Raw genomic sequence first — 19,445 nt, 5'->3', positions numbered from 1 at the left:
CACATGACGTCATGGCCGGCCGGGCTGGGCGCGCCGCGGCTGGCGCGCCGCCAGGTGACGTCTGCGCGGGGCGCTCACGTGACGCGGCCCCATTGAGAAAACGGCGGCGGCGCGGCGGCGCGCGGCGATATAAGGCGGGCGCGGGCGTGCGGGGCCGGGCTGCCGCCGGCACCGACATCGGCACCGACCCGACACCGGCCCAGCGCCGCCGCCGCCCGCAGCCGCCTCCCTTCCCTTCCGTTCTGTGCGCGCTGCCGCGGGCCATGGTGAACCTGCGGGCGAGCGCCCTGGAGTGCGAGGCGCTGCGGGGGCTGCTGCAGGAGCGCGCCGCGCAGTGCCTCGTCCTCGACTGCCGCTCCTTCTTCTCCTTCAACGCCTCGCACATCCTGGGCTCCTGCAACGTCCGCCTCAGCACCATCGTCCGCCGCCGCGCCAAGGGCGCCGTGGGGCTGGAGCACGTCGTGCCCAACGAGGAGCTGCGCGCCCGCCTGCGCCAGGGGCTCTTCCACACCGTGGTGCTGCTGGACGAGCGCAGCGCCGACCTGGAGCTGCCCAAGCGCGACAGCACCCTGGTGCTGGCCCTCAGCGCCCTGTGCCGGGAGGCCCGCGGCGCCCGCATCTGCTTCCTCAAGGGTGAGTCCCCGCGGCCGCCCCCCGCGGCYGCCCCGGCCCCGCGGGCCTCGGCGAGCCCGGGCCCCGCGGCGCTCACCGCCGCCTCTCTCCGTCCGCTCTTGTAGGAGGTTACGAAGCCTTCTCGGCCGCCTGCTCCGAGCTCTGCACCAAGCCGGCCGCCCCGACGGGCCTCAGCCTGCCCCTGAGCGCCGCCGGCGCGCCCGGCAGCGCCGACTCGGGCTGCAGCTCCTGCGGCACGCCGCTCTACGACCAGGTGAGCCCCCGCGGGCCGTGCGGGGAGAGGGGGAGGCCGCCGCGGAGCCGCCGCGAGGCTGACGGCTCCCCCGTCCCTTCTCTTCCAGGGTGGGCCCGTGGAAATCCTGCCGTTTCTCTACCTGGGCAGCGCGTACCATGCCTCCCGCAAAGACATGCTGGATGCCCTGGGGATCACGGCGCTGATCAATGTCTCTGCCAACTGCCCCAACCATTTTGAAGGGCACTACCAGTACAAAAGCATCCCCGTGGAGGACAACCACAAGGCAGATATCAGCTCCTGGTTCAATGAGGCGATTGATTTCATAGGTAAGTGAGCTCTTTACAGCCTGTTTTATCCAGGGATAACATCTCTGCTGTTGGGAAGCAATGAACTCTGCCTCCCCCCTTCCCTTCCTTCCTCTGCTGTAGCCCAGGCTACATCTTAAAACTAGGGAGTTTCATTCCATAGGGGAAATACTTGGGGACCATTCCTGTTAATTTTTTTTCTACCAAGGGTGGAATAATCCTGGCTTTAAAAATCAGTTTGAAGCACTGAATCGAGAGGCATGGGTATTGCAGAAAAGAGCTAGCAAGTTTAAGCAGATAAGTCTTAAAGTAATCTTAAAAGAGCAGTAAAGTGACCCAGAGGAGCTATTAGTATAATYGGAGTTGGAGCCCAGAATGAGAATAGCTACATTGCTGCTTGCCCCAGGACAAAGGCTCCCTCTGTCCCTAAAGCCCTGTGTACACTTCCTAGGCTAAGGAAGGGATGGCTTAAAGAAAGGTAAAGCAGCACCCTGTGCTTTCCCACCTCTGGAAGCAGTGGGACTRGTTTGCTAACTGTGTGTGTTAATTCTTTCAGATTCTGTTAAAAATGATGGTGGAAGGGTATTTGTGCACTGCCAGGCTGGCATTTCCCGATCAGCAACCATCTGCCTTGCTTATCTCATGAGGACCAACAGAGTCAAACTGGATGAAGCCTTTGAGTTTGTGAAGCAGAGAAGAAGCATCATCTCCCCAAATTTCAGCTTCATGGGACAGCTGCTTCAGTTTGAGTCCCAGGTCCTTGCCCCAAACTGCTCAGCAGAAGCTGGCAGCCCTGCTATGTCTGCTGTATTGGACAGAGGAGCATCAACCACGACAGTCTTTAACTTTCCAGTCTCCATCCCTGTTCACACATCGTCCAGTGCTTTAAGCTATCTTCAGAGCCCCATTACCACTTCCCCAAGCTGCTGAAAGGCGGGTGAAAACGTGGTCAGAACTCAGACTTTTATTGTCTCAGAAGTGCAATAACTATGGGGACAGTGTCATCAGCCACTTGCATTTTGTGGGGATCCATCCATCCCAGAGTGCTGTTGTAAGCAGAGAGGAGCTCACCTGACTCCAGAGAACTAGTGTTACTTTTTTGTTTTTTTTTTTGGGCTGACGTTTTAAGCCAATATCTGGATGTCTACATAGAGATCAAAGAACATAGTTGCCTTTTCCTGAGCTGTTCCTTCTTGTCTCCTGTCTATTTTAAGCCTGCTCACTGTCTAGTATACATGCACCAGTATTCCCATTCCTGGACACTTCAAGCAACACTGATGCTGTCCCCTGTAATATGACAGTCCTACTATTTATTTATTTTTACATTAATGCATTGTTTTTTGCCTTCACAAACCTAAGGTTTTATTTCTAGAGAAACAAAATACCTCAGTAATTTTTTGGTACTGTAATCCTGTATATAGCCGTCAACTCTTCTTGTTTCCCAAGCACTGACGTAAAAGCACCAGGCGAGTGCTTTTTTTTTTTTTGAGTTGCCAAGGGTTGTATGTTTATTTATGATGTGAAATAATATATTTCTTCTTATGGAGACATAGTTTTGTTATATGATTAACTTTTTATACAAACAATAAATTATGATATTTCTACTGGGAGAGAGCTGGATACTTTCAAAATCTTGTATTTTACTGCCTCAAAACTCACTTAGGCATTCACAGATAGACCATAGGAGGTCTGAGTTCTTGACTCTATGGAGTTTACGGTCCTCAGGCATTGCACTTAACTAGCATCCTAATTGAGCTAGATAGAGAAAAAAAAAAATGTTTGAAAACACTAGACTTCACTAGAAACTAGCTTTTGTTTCTGAGTTGAGCTCTCCTTTGATGTAGAAGGCTGTGACTTGGCCTTGTTTTGTCCCCGTGTTATTACATGCCATGGTAAAGAGTCAAGGGCGGATTCTCAGCTGCATAGGTGGATCTGGATCCAGTGACAGCCATGGACCTGGAGCAGTTTACGCCAGCTGCAGCTTGGGCATGGTGGGCTCACTGTGGGTTTAAAATAACCTTCTTCTAGGAAGAGCTTCCTCACTGCTTGTTTACTTTTAACACTTCAAAGGTTAAATCTAAAAATTAACCTGTTAGAAACAGTTCTCCAATGTTTGTGAAATTTTATGCCACTTGCTGTGAAACATTTGGCTTACTGGTTATCTCTGTAAGCAAGTCAGAGCACAAGAACAGATCAAGTACCAATGGTTGCTAAACTTACTACCTAGACCCACGCTTACTCTTGGTATGAGTTCRCACTACTGTGACTTTTACCTGGCATTTAAGTTGAGGTAATGAGGAGTAGAGCTTTTTTGTAGCATAACAGGAGAGGAGAGCTCTGCCYGGTTGGTGCTCCTGTCTGGAGGGTGGCAGGGCCAGTGCTGCCCATGGGTCTGGCAGAGGTGCGTGGGGTCCATAGGGCAGGCAGTGCATGCATGGGGGAGCAGCAGGTGCTGCAATATGTCCCTCAYGCATGGTGAAGCTAATGCAGAATGAAGAAATGCAGCCAGAAGTYGGCTTGCTTTCCTGACCGTGTTGTGTCACGAGTGGCTAGCTGGAGGGAGGTATACTAGGAYGTCAACTGTGCTGGCTCTGCAGCTTGACTCTGGAAGGAAGGTGCTGGTCCTTGCATCTCTGAAATTCAAGGAGATAGATCCTACTCTTGGCTCGTTGAATAAAGGCTTGCTTAGGCAGACAGCAGGAGGCTACAAYGCTCTATGTAAAACTAAAGCATTTTGGTAGTTAAAGTCTGAAGCCTAAGCTTACAGATGAGGTTTTTGTTAAGCATAAAGCAGCTGCAGCCTTGTCCCGTAACTGGAGACAAACTATGCGCTAAATAAACTCTTGCTGCAATCCTGCAAGTTACCTGGAGTGTTAACGATACTAAAATCTGGGACTCTTCTCCTGGGAGAAGGTGCCCTTGAAGGATGGGATGATGCACTGCTGCGTCTGAAATTCTTCCACGTGAACTACCCCTCAGACGCAGCTCTGTCGTCAGCGCTACGCATTAACAGTCAGCAAGCTTCAACCTGACACCAAGGGATAGAAACAAATGGAGCAGCAAAAAGGGAAGTGAACAGAGGTCCCTGGTCACTAAGAACTGAGGTTAGAAACCCTTTCTCTACAGCATATTAATGTGCACGAGCCACTAGCTGACTATTCCTCCCCCAAACCTGTCCTGTCCTGAAGATCCTGCAGAAATCCCTTCCTTCTTTCGTGGAAACTCACTCTGCAGATCGCACCGTTCGGTGGAATTGCACCCGCTGCCGCGTCCCCTGCAAAACGTGCCAGGCTGTTCCCAAATGTGTGAGCCTTTTTACACCTGCAGCAAGCGGGGGAACAAACCTTCGCCTTCAAAGCAAAGCGGAGCTTGTTCAGTGGAAAAATACAACCTTGGCAGCCCCAGCCGCGCAACTGATAAAAAAAATCCTGCCTGTTAATCACAGTTCAAACAGAATTCCGCTCCCCGGCAGCCGGGGGAGCTTGTTTATGTGTTTCTTGGAACAATAAAACTCATTACCTGGCAGTCGATCAGTTTTTATAACCTAACAAGGCACCTGACAGAGGGGCACAAAAAGAGAGCTGCTTCAGCACAAAGCGGGTTTCTGAAAAAGTAGCCGGCTGCGGCAGGGCACGAGCCTCTCGGCAAGGCACCGAGAGCCACTTCCAGCTCTGCGGCTGCTTCTAGCATCTTTTCTGGAGGCTTCACGGGGAGCCTTCCCCACCTGCTGTAATGGGAGTCCCCTGTGGTTCATGCAGATTATCTGCGCCCAGGATCGTCCGCGGATCCTGAAGCGCTCCCAGCCCAAACGAGTGAAGGAGATGGGAAAAGAGCAGCACCCGGGAGCAGGAAAGATCACAGCGAGCGCGGCAAACGTCATGTCCGTGCCGCAGCTTGGGGGGGAGACCAAGGGGCTCGGCTGGGAGCTGATGGCGAGAGGCGGGGGAAGGAGCTGAGAGAGGCCTGGCAAGGTGGGAGGAAGAGGAGGAAGAGGAGGAGGTGCGGCGCTGCGGCGGGGAGGCTGCGGCCGCGGGYGCGAGGGGGCCGAGACCGGCAGCGGCGGGGTCTATAATTAGCCCCGCTGGAGGAAGCCTCCRTTACTCAGGCCGGCTCAACCTTGCTAGTGCGAATGCGCTGGGGAGGCGTTTTCCCTCCTCTCCGCTCGCTTACGCTCCCCGCTTTGCTTTTCTGCTTGTTCGGGATATCAAGGCGCACGGTTCGCTGCGACTCAGGGCGCCGAACTCCAGCGGCCCTCGACTTCTGCCCGTGGCACGTTACCCTGGCCGTGCCAGCGGCTCTGAGCTCAGACCCTTCCCCACGCAGCCACCCGAGACCCCCGGCAACCAGGCACGCAGCAGCTCGATGTGGRCTTTAAGGTTATATAAACCTGTATTTACACAGTTGCATACATCCCCATGGAAACCACGAGGAGTTTCCCTTCGGTGAGGAAGGCAGTAACATCACTTCCTGCTGCTGACAAACCAGTTTGTCACAAAGCAATAAAAAGGCCCGTTTAATGTTTGCAGGAACCTGCTCCGGGTTTTGCCGCTCCGCAGCCAGGAGCCTGCTCCCCCGCCCCGCGGGCAGACATCGGCCACGGGGGGCTGCTCCCAGCCGGTCCCGGCACCTCGGCATCCTGCAACCCCCCGCCCGAGCGCCGAGGGGGGCGGGACGGTCCCCGCGGCCCAACGCACCAGCGTGCTCCTCCACGCAGCCACGCRGGATGTAGAGAGGCAGCGCGTGGCCGGGACAAGCGCGCAGCGCGTGAGACACCCCGTAGGACGTAACACCCAGGGGATACAGTAGGACCCGGCTGTTGTAAGACGAACAGCCGCGGAGCTCCAGATTAGCTGCATCTGGGGTAATCCCCTCGTCTCGGAGCTTTGGCCTTTCTTTTGCAATCAGCGCTTTGGAAAGCACTAAGTGCGCTGAAGCTTAGGGACTATCCCACGTTAGTCACCCGCGGTATCGGACTAGCAGGGCCGCAAGGCTACGTTATGCCGTTAGGTAAGCGCTGGAAAAAACTTTGCATCCCGATCATCATGCGCAGGCAAATCTCACTTGCCCGGTTAGCAGCTGCAATTTTTTTTCCTCTTCTCTGTCTGACTCCAGGGCAGCAGAAAGGGCACTAGAAGTCATTTAGTAAGTGCATTTAGATGTGGTCCCTGGAGATCCCCCTTCCCAGCTCGGCAGACTAATCGTAGCATGATGGGGAATGAGAAAGGGTCATGGTGTTTGACAGTCAAGAATATTTAAAAGCTAGCATGCCTGAAATCTCTTTTAAACCTATTTGAAGCCCTATTTCTTACCCTTTCTCKTATCCAGCAATGATGCTTGTGATAGACAGGCCATGTAGTCAATCAGACTCCACCCAGGGTTTTGGTTTCCACCAAGGTCTCCTCCAATCCAAGGCTGCAGGAACTTAGGAAAACAGTTAAAGCACAGGCTAGACCCCACCTGTGTTGAAAGAATAAATGATCCTGGAGTTCTGTTCTCCACGTGGATGTGTGTGGCCTTCTCCCAAATGCTATTTACTGCAAAGCAGARCTAACAGTCCTGGTGAGGGAAGCTGAGAATTGCTGCCAAGGTGCTGGACTGGGCGGGTGCTGCCAGCACCCATCAGCAATGTGACAGATCACCAGGCTTTAGGGGACACGAAAGAAGGAGAGGAGGGGAAGCAGCCCTGAGGGGTCGGGCGCTGGGGAGCAGTGGCGCAGGCTGGATGCGCAGAGGCTGCATGCTTGGCTGGTTTGAATCAGCGTTGCGGCGAGGGCTTCATGCACGGTTCRTGCACACTGCTGGCACTCAGCCTTCTGCTCTGCAATACTGAGAGCAACCCCCAGAAGGGCTGATCCCGAGGGATAAAGCCCTGGTACCAYGGGGAAGCAGCAGGGTTACTCTGCCCCGACCCCATGGCCGTTGCAATTGAGTAAAGGCTTGCTGGTTTGAGAGCTATTTCTCACTTTGGTAGTTCTTTGGTACAGATCTGTGCCTGTCCAGAGATCAGGGCCAAGGCCCTACCTGGCAACGCTGGGGCCTCATGCAGAGCAAACCGGCTTCCTCATCACAGAACAAGGGGCCAAACCCAAGGAAACAACGGCAAGTTTGTTCTTTTGCCTTATATGGCGGGGCACAGCCCGTTCTCCAGGTGATTCTGTCCCGCAGGTTTCCAACCCCAGGGTTTTCCAGCGGTGGGGATGGCAGGACCGGGCAGGAGGCATCCGCGAGCGATGCTCCGGGTGCGTGCCCCCGCCGCGGTGCCCCGCGGCACGTGCTGGAGGCTGAGGCTGGGCTGAGCTCCCCGGGCTCCTCGCTGAGCTGTCTGCCTATGAGCCGGGAGGGGGGTTTCCTCCARGGCGCTCTCAAGCCATTGCATTTGCGTGTGTTTCCTGCTAGCTGCAGAAATGACTCGTCCCGGGCTTTCCCTCCCGGCGCGCTGCCGTGAGACAGCGCGGTGGGCGAGCCGCGACGCCCGTCACAGCCCGCAGGTACGTTCCAGCCCCGCGCGGGCGCTGCCTTCCCGGGCGCCGGAGGGTGGGAGGACGTGTCCGGAGGCTGAGCTGGACGCAGGAGGATGCTCCTCCGCATCGCCCCGGCGTGCAGAGCCTGGAAGGTCAAAGATGAACAGCGGGAAAAGCCAAGAGAGGAGATGCCCACGGACATACCCAGCGTATGGAGACACAGGGATGAAGCACGGCTGATAAGAGCAGATGTTAGCAGCACCGTTGCATCGCCCGGGCTCACCTAGCTCCTGTTTAACATCCAGGCTGGATGAGTCAGGTCTGTGGGAACAGCAATTTCATCAGCCAATTCATTCCAAAATCCTTATCATATAGGCTGTGTAGGGGCTMTCACCAGTGCCATGGAAAAAACTTAATTTCTCATAAAATGGTGATGTGTTACACCAATCCAGCTCATTTCACTACATTTTTGGTTCCCTAACTATAGGCCACATCTAAAAATAAATTCCCAGGAGACTCTAACATGACGTAACTGCCTTTTAGCTCGGTAACCACTTGGTTACAGATAATAGGGTTCTCACTGCACAACAATAAAAAAAAAAATATAGTCTTTGTCCCACAACCAAATGTACTTTCCCACCTGTCTAAGCCTTATTAAAATGATCAATGACAGTGTGATTTAGACTTCTAATTCCTAATGTTATTTAATTTCATTTGGAAGGGCATTTTTTGTAAATGGTCTTAGTGGAGGTGTCTAAAAATGACTTTTTCAGGTCTTTTGTATACAGGAAAGAGAGGTTTCTTTTCAGTGTCTTCCCTAAATTCTTGTCGAAATATAATCTGTGGTAAATTTGCTTCCACATCAGTGTCTTGTTCTTCTTTTCAACCTTGTTACAGYTTTGTTAATCAGCAACTGGGTCATATAACAGTATGTGGTTTGGAYGGCAGGTTTTGTCTAATTTATGGAGGATATAAACCGCAGATGTTCATTAATTCTAACAGAGTTTCCTGATACTCCGCAGTGCTTGCAGACTGACTAGTAACTTCTTTATTGTCTTCTGCAGTGAAATCCTGATTATCACAGATATGTATCTTAGGGGTTTTTGCATGGTGAATATTTTACAAATGACATCTGCTGCTGACAATATGTGATTGTTTTGAGTCCTGCATGCCTGTGCAATCCTTCCTACATACAAAATGCTCAACAGAGTTTTGCTGCTTTTCAGTAGTTTAAAGTGCCCAGCATTAATTCACATTAGCCAGGAAATGGGGACATCGTTAGCATAAACACATGGCATGAAACGAGTAAACATGCCTTTTATTTATTTTTTTTAATCAGATAAGTGCCAGTTTAAGTGTTATGATGGAGGATGTTTTCTTGATACTTGTTGTTAAAAAGAAAAATCAGAAGTCCTKCATGCAAGCTGGCTGTAACGTCGTCAGTTATGAACTTGGTCTGTGTCTGGGCATGGGGAATTTCCTCCTACATCACTGAGCTTTGCTTTGGTGTTGCTGGAGACCAAAGCTTTTGGCTAATGGTCTGGATGTAGGTGGGTCCCAGCCCGATTCATTCACAGCCTAAGAGGGTTCGTATACCCACGTCTGTGTAGAGGCCGGTTCTCCGGCCGTGTTGTCTCTTCTGAGTCTAGGTGGATCATATCTGGGACCTCAGGAGTCCCTCCGAAAACTCATTGTCAGCCAAGTATGAGAAAYCCAACTATTCAAGGCCTTTCAAGATGCACTATTACAAACTGCAGCATCCATCATGATTAGTGCAGGTGCAGTAGGACAGCTGAAGCTGGGCAAATGTTAAAATCACGTCAGCTGTTGAAGCCTGGCTGGGATGGCTGTTGTACAAGCCAAACACTTTCTGAGCYGTGGGACCTCTGACTGCTCTGGCGCCCCACCAGGACATGGCTGTGGAGCAGATTGCACGGTATCGAACAATAGCTCCCACCTTTTCCTACTGACCCGGAGRAACAGAAAGGAGCAAAACCATTTGCCAGGATACAAATCCTTTCRGTGCTGGTCTTCCACTAGGCTCACTCCCTTTGGAGAGCTTCCTCCCTGCTGGAGCCAGCAGACATCTCAACGCTGAGCACACCCCAAATTTCAGCACCTTCCCTTACTCCGCTTTTCGTTTCTTTAGAGGTTCATCCATGGGYGCCAAAGACGATGGTCTTTTATAACTGCCTTTTGTTCCTCTGTTTACAGCTTCCCTTCCAAGCTCTGGGGATGGCTGACGTCAGAGCGCTACATTTGGGCTCGCCGCACTTTTATCTGGTGTTAATGCATTCCATGAGCGCTGGGAATGCGAACTGCAACGTGAGCCGGCCGACACGGGAGGGGGAGAGGACACCACAAGAGGGGAGAAGGGAAGCAGGAGGCCAATCGGCATTTGATCAGGGCACAGCGCGATGCTTCCCACCTCTGCTTTCCCCGCCGGCTGCCAATTGGTTTGCTGGAGAGYGCGATGGTCATTTATGGCAGTGTGCGGGGAGGGCCAGCCCATCGGGCAAGCCGTCTGCATGTCCTCGCAGCTGGCAGAACGCTGCATGGCACCGAGAGCTACGCACGGAGCTATTTTTAATAAGCCTGGGCTGAATCCCAAGTATAGTGCAATCTATTTCTGGTGCAAATTGATCTTCCTGGGTGATGCAGAGATTTTTCATATGAAACACATGAGTTTGGGTTCCCAGACAGCGAGGAAGAAACAGCTGGATGTGATTGGAAGAGAGGTGTGAAAAAAGATGCAAGGAGAGCTAGTGGCCATGGAGGTCTCACCCAGAGAGAAAGCCTGATGCTCTCTGCCACCATCGCATGCTCTTTGCCAATGATTTGTTCATCGATCTGGAATTAAGAAAGCCTGGGTTTAGTTTACAGCTGGGGTTTAGCTGAGGACACCGGAGGGCCTTGCATGCGTTTGAAATAGGCTGTTGGGGGAGTTTCAGATTCCAAAACATTTTAAGAGGCTAAAACAGTGATGAACAAGGATGCTAAATGCAGAGCTGCTGTTGCCTTCACCAATTTTGGACCTGTCACTCACTGTAGATCAACCAGATCTCAAAGGCAGCAATACCTTTTGCTTGCCAGGGCTTAAAGAAATTCCTAAAAAGAACTGATCAACAGGAGTTGTTTATTTACTGTGTGCCTCGTAGTAACACCGAGACGCCCTGAATTGTGCTGCAGGCCCCATTATGAAGGGTGGGTTACACCCACTTGGTAGTGGAGTGAACGGTTCTGCTCCCACTCCCAGGCGAGCGATGGCATGTGGTCCCCCAGACTGCKCAGTGTCACCTATTTTGCAGGTCAGAAGAAGGCGTACGGCCGGCGGGGCCACCTCCCACGTGTCGGTGCAGCTGTGGGTTTTGCCGGCACAACCTCTGCGCCTACGCTGAGACTGGCGGTCTGAAACGTTTCATGTTCTAACAGCACGGGCGGGCTGCTGACTGCACAAAAGCTTATGAGAAAATGCAAAAGGAAGTAAACATGTTCTTTCTTTAAAGCTTGCAGGAGTTTGCCATTCTTGTTCTTAACTTTTTAGGTAAGTTTTAAGGGCTGACACTCTTCAAATCCACTCCTCAAATGTAAGTGGCACAAAAATGCTGTGACTGTGACAGTAGTCATGGTGCTAATCAAAGTTAACTGATCAAAGCTAAGACTTGCTCTCTGGAACGAACTGCTCCGTTAACCCCTCCTCACCTGTGCACCAGGAAGATATTTTTCCCAAGTCATAAACTCAAAGTGGAAATATTTGATATTTCCAGAGTCTTGCCCAGTGCAAGACTGATGACAGCTTTTCCTCTGAGAAGTTCTTCTGGAGGAATATTTATTTTTTTGAGGCTGCATGAAAATTTTCTGCTTTCTGATTTCCAATCAGAGCTGATTTAATACTGCCTGTCTATGAAAAATTGGCTCCTGGAGACAGGATACAAAAAACTTCCCTTCTAACTACTACCAAACCACAGAAGAAAGGAGTRAATAATAACATTTAGAAAGAGAACATGGTCTGTTGTAGGTAGAGACAATTAAATCCAGCAGGCTAGGCGTGAGCTGATGTTTCCCATTCACTTTTTCTGGTTACTAATGGTAGCAGATGTAAAGATACAAACTGATTTCTAAGGCCAGAAGAGATTATTTTGATTACACAGTCCTGCATAATGTAAGCCAAACTGCTGTCTGAAATAAAGCATATTCCTTAGAAGGAYACTGTTTCGATTAAATGATGGCAATATAAAATTTTGGAAGATTTTTTTTGGATTGAGTTTTAGTGGAAACAGTAGAAGACCGAGTCAGAAATAATAGATTCTCAAAATGGTTCTGCTTGACTTTCACCACATCAGTTCCAGTTTTTCTACCTCAGTTTACCTTTCTCTAAACAACAGGCTGCAATGCTGTGCCTTAACACGATCGGCTGTAGTCAGACGGATGACCGGCTGGTGACAGACAGAGGCAGCTGTCTGGTGAGCGCACACATCCACCGGGCCTTTTCCAGCGGAGCATACTGGGCAATTTTAGGGTAGAAMGGCCACAGGAGCTCGCTATTGCCTTAATGTCAGCACAAATTCTGCTGTTAACGTCACTAGCAATTATTGGGTCAAAGCTCTATGCTTGCTGGAGTTCTTCTCCATGGAGGTTTCTACAAATCAATGCTAGAGCTAGAACCCACTAGCTAAGTAACTACAGCAGGTGGAAAAAATCCCTAACTTCTATTTTCAGAGCTAATTGTCCATAATAATAATAATAATGMCTATCATTGTTTGTATTACAGTGGTTCTTAGGAACCACAGTCATGACATGTTCTGCAACATGATGTATAAATGCAAATCAGAAGCACCCTTCTTGTCCCAGAGAACCAGCAATCTGTATTTAGAGGCAAAAGATGGGCACAGGGGTGAGGCAGAGGCAATCCCCCACCTCCATATTCCTGAAAGATTTTGGAAAATAAAGAGGATCTTATGAGCAATTAGAAATCCAGGAGTGAGCAAGATGGGAACCAGGGGGAGACGAGCCTGCAGACATGGAGAGGCATGGAGGCTGGAAGCAGGGACACTCTGAGGGCTGAACAAGGATGGTTTGTGAAGCAAAACGATGCAAAGACAGAAGTGGCTAGAGGACATCCAACTGTTTATTTAGGAAGAAGCAAAGCAAAAAAAATATGAGAGAATGAATCTGCAGAGGGRGAAAGGGTCACTGGATGCAAGAGGCGCTTTGACAATGTGAAGCAGGGGCAAAGGACGTGGATGCTGGGAGCAAGCTAAATATGGAGATTACCAGGTAGAGCTCTGGGATGGGGGGAAGTAGCAAAAGCTTGAGGGGGAAGAAAATGAAGCACGGAAGAACCAAAAATATTTGTAATGAAGACAAGGAAAATAAGGCAGAAAAGACGGGGCTGGGAGCAGGCAGGTAGCTTGGAAGTCACTGAGTGTCTAAACGTAATGGAGGGAGCTCCCTCCATGGTGTTCAGACCAGGCCAAGGCCACTTGGCCCATGATGGGGCCTTTCAGGGGGAGAGCTCTGCACATCCGACTGGCACCGAACAGGGCCTGGCACTCACTGACAGGTCGTTTTTGTGTCTTGAGAGGCTCACAAAGGTCTCTCCCTTGCTCATGGCCAAAGCAGTGCAGAAGCTGGCAGTGCGCTGTGTTTCCAGGACAGCCTTTTTCACACATAGGTCTGCGACCAGAGATACAGTTGCTGAGCAGCAGATCTCTTACTGCTGCCTCCAGCTTACCTGAGTTTCTTGTGAGAGATTGCCCTATCCCTTGAGCACAAGTGCCTTTGAAGTGTTTCAAGTTAAATAGCTGCCAGGACCAGTACCTCCCTGGGAATGGCTATTTCTCAGGGAGATTTCCATTCATTTACAATAAACTAGCCCATTCTGAGCGCTGTGCTGCTAAAACTGAATTGCTCTTCTCCTGTACCTACTCTGGGCATTTCCATCCTATGGGGCAGCTTCTGCATGTGGTTCTCCAGCCTTTGAGACCTTTGAACCCGTGCAAGCATTAGGCAAAGAAATCCAGAGGGAAGATGCAGTTCAGTATAGGAGAAGCTGTAAGCCCAACTGACTCCTACAGAGTCTCTTCTTACGTTGGTGATCTAAGGATCCTGTTGGTTTTTTGCATGGGAAATATGTCATGTTTGCCCAAGCCTCTTACCAGCCTTACTGCCTTGGCTGGCTCATTTCTCCATTTCCCCCTTATACTGCACAGGCCAATTTCCCTTCTGGAAGACAGTTGGCCCTGTACAGATGAGGGGACACATTCTCCCTTGCTTTGTCCTTCTCCCTGATACTCTGTCTCGACAAAAGGGGGTTTAGGACATCACCATGTGTGAGGTCTCCTCTTGGAGCTCCTCTCTGCAGGGAAATGACTATTCTTGGCCAAGGCATTGTTAAGTTTTGCCTGTTAGATGGCAGTTTTACCTGGGAGCAGTTGCTGCAGGCTGTTTCCCTTTCTGCCCAGCTCYCCGCTGAACTGCCAGCCCCGGGTGCTGGCAGAGCTCTACGAGTGCCTGGCCTGACCRGTGGCTCTCCTCCAAAGCCCTCCATCACAGCGACTTTCATTTCCTCCTCCTCCTTGCAGCCTTCCTGCCTGAGAACGACTGCACAAGCTGCTCCGCAGATGCTGCCCCAACTACGGCCTTTGTGGGAGCAAGGTATCTCCAAGAGGCAGCTAGAGGAGGAAGAAATGGCTTTGCAAGAACAGCAGAGCGGGCAGCTCAGGGGCCTGTCTGCCTGGAGCGCCGTGGCCGGCTGGAGAACCGCTTGTCAGGGCTGAAGGGGCTGGGCCTTGTTTGCAGAYGCAACGCTCTGTTTGCCCCGTTGCCTGGTGGCCGCTCTGATATGTTTATCCTCTTCCCTGGCTATGCAAACTGCTGCTCCCTCATGCTGCCGAGTTCAGGCAAGGTCCAGCTCACGGGCTATAAAAAGTGATAGCCCGGCTGGCGTGCCAACTTCTCAACGGGAGCTGCTGATGCAACGGGGGTGCGGGACCCGTGCAGGGGGCAAAGGCTGCGGAGGAGAGACCCAGCCAGGTGGGCAGCGCCACGTGCATGTGCCGCCAGGGGCAGCAGTGCCAGCGCAGGCCTGCGACTCTGCCCTTATGGCAGCGGTTGTCCGCAGGTGGTTTGTACTTTCTTGTCCCCTGAAGGAAATCTGCCCAGCCTCAACCCCCTGGGACACCGCAGGTTCAGCTTTCCAGCTAAGCGCCACGCTCCTCTCACGCTGGGGCAGTAAGCCCAGCTGCACGACCGTTYCCAATATGCTCCTTGCTGGGTTGTCCCCATATACGAGTGTCCTGTGGCCACTGAGTTTGCAGTGACACTAAGACTGTATGTACTTGGCCGTGGGGGTGGGGAATGGTCTCCTCGTGTTGAGAGCAGAGTTGAGGAGGCCACACTGGATCAGATGCCACTGTTCACCACAGGTCCTTCCTACCCAGCTGTGTCCCAAGAAGACAGCCCAAAAAGTTGGAGGGAAATGGGGAGCAGCTGGATGTGGTGGATATCTCCTCTTGCATGCAGGTGCCAAAGCCACTCACCGAAGGCTTTGCCTGCACCAGGGAGTGCTGGCCATGCTGGGAACCCCTCCAAGACCCCCTAAGAGTGCCCAGTTCRTCAACATGAGATGGCACCATGCAAGACCACCGGCTTGGTCCCATGCCGCCGGGYAGTCCAGCCCAAGGAGAACCTTCTGGCAAACCTGACCTAGCGGAGCAACGCCCCAGCGCAGCTGCCTGTCCCGGGAACCACGCTGCCCTGGCCTGCGGAGCTGTGGGGCTTGGAGCTAATCGCCTTAGCTAATGATCAGCCTGAGCTGASCAACCTGGCGCTGTTGCTGCTTCGGCTTCCCTCACCTCCCGCCTCTGAAAGGAGGGATTGTTTATGCAGGGTCAGGAAAACAGGATCCAGCACAAAGGAGGGTGAGAAGCGGCAGGGCAGCGCAAGCCTTCCTGCCCGGGTCCCTGGCAGGAGCGGTGACGTGAGCGCTCCGGAAGGAACAGCGAGTTCCTGCGGGAGCCGGAGACATTCCTCTCATAGCTGAGCGAGGGGCCGGCCCGTCGCCCCCTCCCCTCCGCCGCGCGAGCCCGTCTCCAGCCCGTCCCGCGGGGAGCCAGGCTATTATTGAAGCGCATTTCCATGGCAAGCTTCCAGATCTATATTTCTTTTCACACGAGACGGGGAAGCAAACCCCTCCCTGAAGCATTTGCCTGGAGGCTTCCTGCGTGTGCTGTACTTTTCCAGAACTTCGTTGTGCTGGGCCTGCTCGACACGGGGCGCAGGAAAGAGCTTTGGGGGTTTACTGAGAACTTGTATAAAGCAGGCGGGGGGAGCATGCCGCAAGCTTGGGCCTGACTCCAGGTTCCCCACAAATAAAGGTGTTCGTGGCTCGGTGTCCCTCATCCTTCTTTCTCTTGCGTGTTGCTTATTTGGTGATTATGGTCTAGGTAGCGTCCAGAGATCACACTGAAAATAGAAAAGGTTACATAAAAGGTTCCTTAGTTGTTCACTGCATTTCACTCACATCTGCGTTTGCAAACATTACCCTTTTTGCAGCAATTTGCATTCTCCCTAGGACATGCCTTATGAGAATGCTCATGCTTTTTTTGGCAAAAGGTACTTTGGCTGTTGTAGCAGTTAGAAATGACAGCATGTGCTCCTTCCCTTCCACATCTGCCTTCTGGGGTCAGTCTTGGTCCTGCCAGGTCAGCTCAGCACCACAGATTAGGCTGATCTCTGTATATGCACATTTCTGCCCCAGATAGATGCAGTGTTGAGTTGTCTGAGAGTTTTTTTTACCAACCAAACAGACACCAGGTCTCTCTGAAATGCAGTGCTTGAGGCTGAAACTGAAAGTTCGGAGAGAATTAGTCACTCCTCGTACCCTAGTAACGTTGGCGAAAACCAGCCTCAAACACAACGCAGCTGAGTGTTTTGCAATTCCAGCAGCAGCCTCACACTTCTCCATATAAAGAGGAGCTGGCAGAAAGGGGTGGGGAGGAACCACTCTACAGACATCAACTGTGCAAAGCAAGCTGCCAAGAATGTCCCAGCCCCCATAKGTCACGCTCCCCACAAACGTACCAGCTCCCAGCACCGGCATGGGGAGATGGGGCTGCCAGGAGCAGATGACATGGGAAGATCTGAGCATGACTCCACAGCACCTTTCACCCCTCAGGTCCCAAGTGGTACAGAGGCTCATTTGCCCAAGAGAGTTCATTTAAAAGAGAAGGCAGAACAGATGCAACATGGGGAGGACCTTTGTCTTCTGCTGTACAAACATATCTGAGTGATGACAAACACATCTGAGTGATGTGTTTTTACTTTTTACTTCTTGCCAACTACTCAGAGTGGCAGGCTGCCTTCACTTGGACAGTCTTGTGCCTCTTACATCTAAGGACCTCAAAGCAGGAATTAATCTGCCAGCATCTGCCATGCCCTGTGAAGCAGGGGAACAGGAAATACAGGCCTGAAAAGTTTAGGTGACTTCCTCATGCAGCGTCAAAAGCAGGACCAGACCCTGGGAACCAAGTTACCCGTTTTAGTTCCAGGAAGAGTTCTCCACCCTTGAGTGCTTTCAATATCCTGATTGAATATCCTAGTAAAATATCCTCAGCTCAGACCAGAACAAAGTCCAAGATCTGAAAATTCACTGTCTTTGGGAGGTCCTTACTGAGTCCCAGCTATTGCAGGCCCACTGTTGGCCAGAGTCTTCCCCAAAAACTTAGACACTCTTTGCAGTTTGAAGCTGCTGTTGTGGTTTTCCTCTCCCGGCTTTTTCCCGGCTTTGCTCTGAGCGCAGTGTGGGGGATGTGAGGAGCCGGCCACAGCGTGTACTCAGCTGGCAAGCAGGGAATCAGCGTTGCTCTCCCAGGAATGCTGCGGGACATTTTAACTCATTTCAGATTTGCAAAGTTCACGTCAGTGCCTGAAATGAGAACTGTGCTGTACTTAACCACGGCAAAACATAGCAACAGCACAGCAGCACTGGCACCAGCACAAAAAAAAGAAAAGGAAAAAAAAAAAAAAAAAAAAAACAGACTTGCCTAGGCTTCATAGTGCAGAAGAAGGCAAAGTTTCCAAGAAATAGAAGTTGGTCTGTAGTACTGAAAACTTCCACTACTTTCAACACAGAGTGATAGATGCTGCTACTCTGGCCCTGGCAGTCAGGGGATGCTCCCTGACGCTGCTGTACCCTGAAACAAGCTGTGGAAGGAGGTTGGGGCAGGGCAGGCAGCAGACAGGAGCTTTAATGCTGCCTGCTGTATGGCAAAGGCCACCTACAGTCTCTACTTTTGCCCTGCCTCACACAGCATCATGTTCTGCAGTGGCCTCCCATCTCCTATCATTTAGGCAGAGCTTGAAGTCTCTGGTCCRAGAGCTTCTAGAAAGTCAAGGCATCTGCTGTCCCTCTTGAATTGTGAGAGGATCGGGGGACTGGGGATCAGTAACTGAGAATCAGTTAGTGCCCTAGTAGGAGGTTCTACTTTGACCTTACATTGGAGGAGGAGGGTTTGTGTCCTGTTACCCAGTCCAGGKCATGGAGGGCAAAGTCCTAATGAGTTCTTGGGAAATGTGAATCCAGAYTTGTACCTGTCCCCGTAAGTCCAGCCAGGCTTCCATGTCTGACCATCTTGAATAGAGGAAGGTCAGAAACAGAGCTCCCAACCCACATCTAAAGGAGACAACAATGAATCCTTGTGCCAGTAGATGACCTYCCTTCTAACCATCCACCCACAACCCTGCAGCCTTCCTGGATAGAGCAGTTTGCCTGGTACCTTGTGCCAGTCCCAACCACCCCAGAGATCTCAACACTCCCTATTAAGTTTTAGTATGTGAAAACTAAGATCAGAGGTACAGGAGACGCCCTGGCTCCATGCAGACTTGGCAAAGGGAAGCTATGCATGCAGAAGCATGACATGGTCCTCTGAGGAACTTGGGGGGCATTTGGGGCTACAGAGAAAACTGACTGCCGAGATGAGAGAGCTGATGAAGAGGGATGTGTCAGGAAACATAAGCCCTCACATTGGATGTTGTCCACTGCTCAGGTCATTGTCCATCCTCTAGTGTGGGACAGATGGAAACCAACAACATGCTCAGCTTTAAGCCACCTCATAACACTGCTGGGCAGGGAGGYAGAAGGAGTCCTGATAGATGGGCTGATGCCCTGCAGCAGGAGCGGAAGTTGACACTATCATAGCTTCAAATATTATTAATAGTTAGAAAAAAGAGATAGTCCTTYAAATATCCACCTGCACAGATTGGCTCTCTTGACCCTTCTGGCCATAWATTCTCAGGCTTGCTAAATGCTGCAGGACACAATGTTTCCTTTTATTGCTCTCAGTTGACTGCACATTTATAACTTCCACAYCAGACTATTGGTTCTCATGTTTTGGAACAGCACAAAGGAGTGGGACAGATCAACTTTCATTTGTGCCTCCTCCACATACCTTGGTCTTCCTACCTCCAGCACTTCCCCTTCCCACGCTGAGTAAGCTCACATGTCATGGTAAGTGCAGCCCACAGTGCTACTTACCTTTGCTGCTTGATCTTTTTTTGTACTTAATGAGTCTGCTGTGCACGGTAAGGCCTCTTCCTGTATGTGCTCTCAGTAGCTTGGGAGCAGCACACAGTTCTGGGAGAGGTTTGGCCCAGCAGTGCCACCTCTGTGTCACTTGTGTCACCAAAGAACCCTGCTCTATGTGGTCCTATAGTCAGGTGTTCCTGGGACACAAGGAAATATACACTCAGGTGGTTCAAGGCTTTCACAACAGAAACCTAGAAGCAAATACAGACTGCAGAAAGAACTTG

General features: G+C 51.4%; 1 protein-coding gene across 1 annotated transcript; it reads left to right on the top strand.

Moving 5' to 3' along the window:
* Positions 1–136: 136 nt before the first annotated feature.
* Positions 137–2,783, top strand: DUSP1 (dual specificity phosphatase 1). The gene is made up of 4 exons (XM_085298077.1): positions 137–633; positions 738–886; positions 975–1,194; positions 1,730–2,783. The coding sequence occupies exons 1-4, from the start codon at positions 264–266 to the stop codon at positions 2,101–2,103; spliced, it is 1,113 nt and encodes a 370-aa protein (XP_085154203.1). The 5' UTR covers positions 137–263; the 3' UTR covers positions 2,104–2,783.
* Positions 2,784–19,445: the final 16,662 nt, after the last annotated feature.

The sequence above is a fragment of the Rhea americana genome, unplaced genomic scaffold (genome assembly GCF_003343005.1).
Source record: "Rhea americana isolate MKP2758 unplaced genomic scaffold, rheAme1 scaffold_135, whole genome shotgun sequence".
In the NCBI taxonomy this organism is placed as follows: Eukaryota; Metazoa; Chordata; class Aves; order Rheiformes; family Rheidae; genus Rhea; species Rhea americana.
Note: the sequence above shows the minus strand (reverse complement) of the source record. Positions and strands in the feature narration are given on the sequence as shown.

What these genes read in the sequence shown, in the direction of transcription:
- DUSP1 (XM_085298077.1), top strand. Translation starts at nt 264, where the DNA reads ATGGTGAACCTGCGGGCGAGCGCCCTGGAGTGCGAGGCGCTGCGGGGG. An exon ending in GCACGCCGCTCTACGACCAG is followed by an intron (nt 887 to 974) that starts GTGAGCCCCCGC and finishes CTTCTCTTCCAG; the next exon opens with GGTGGGCCCGTGGAAATCCT. An exon ending in TGAGGCGATTGATTTCATAG is followed by an intron (nt 1,195 to 1,729) that starts GTAAGTGAGCTC and finishes TAATTCTTTCAG; the next exon opens with ATTCTGTTAAAAATGATGGT.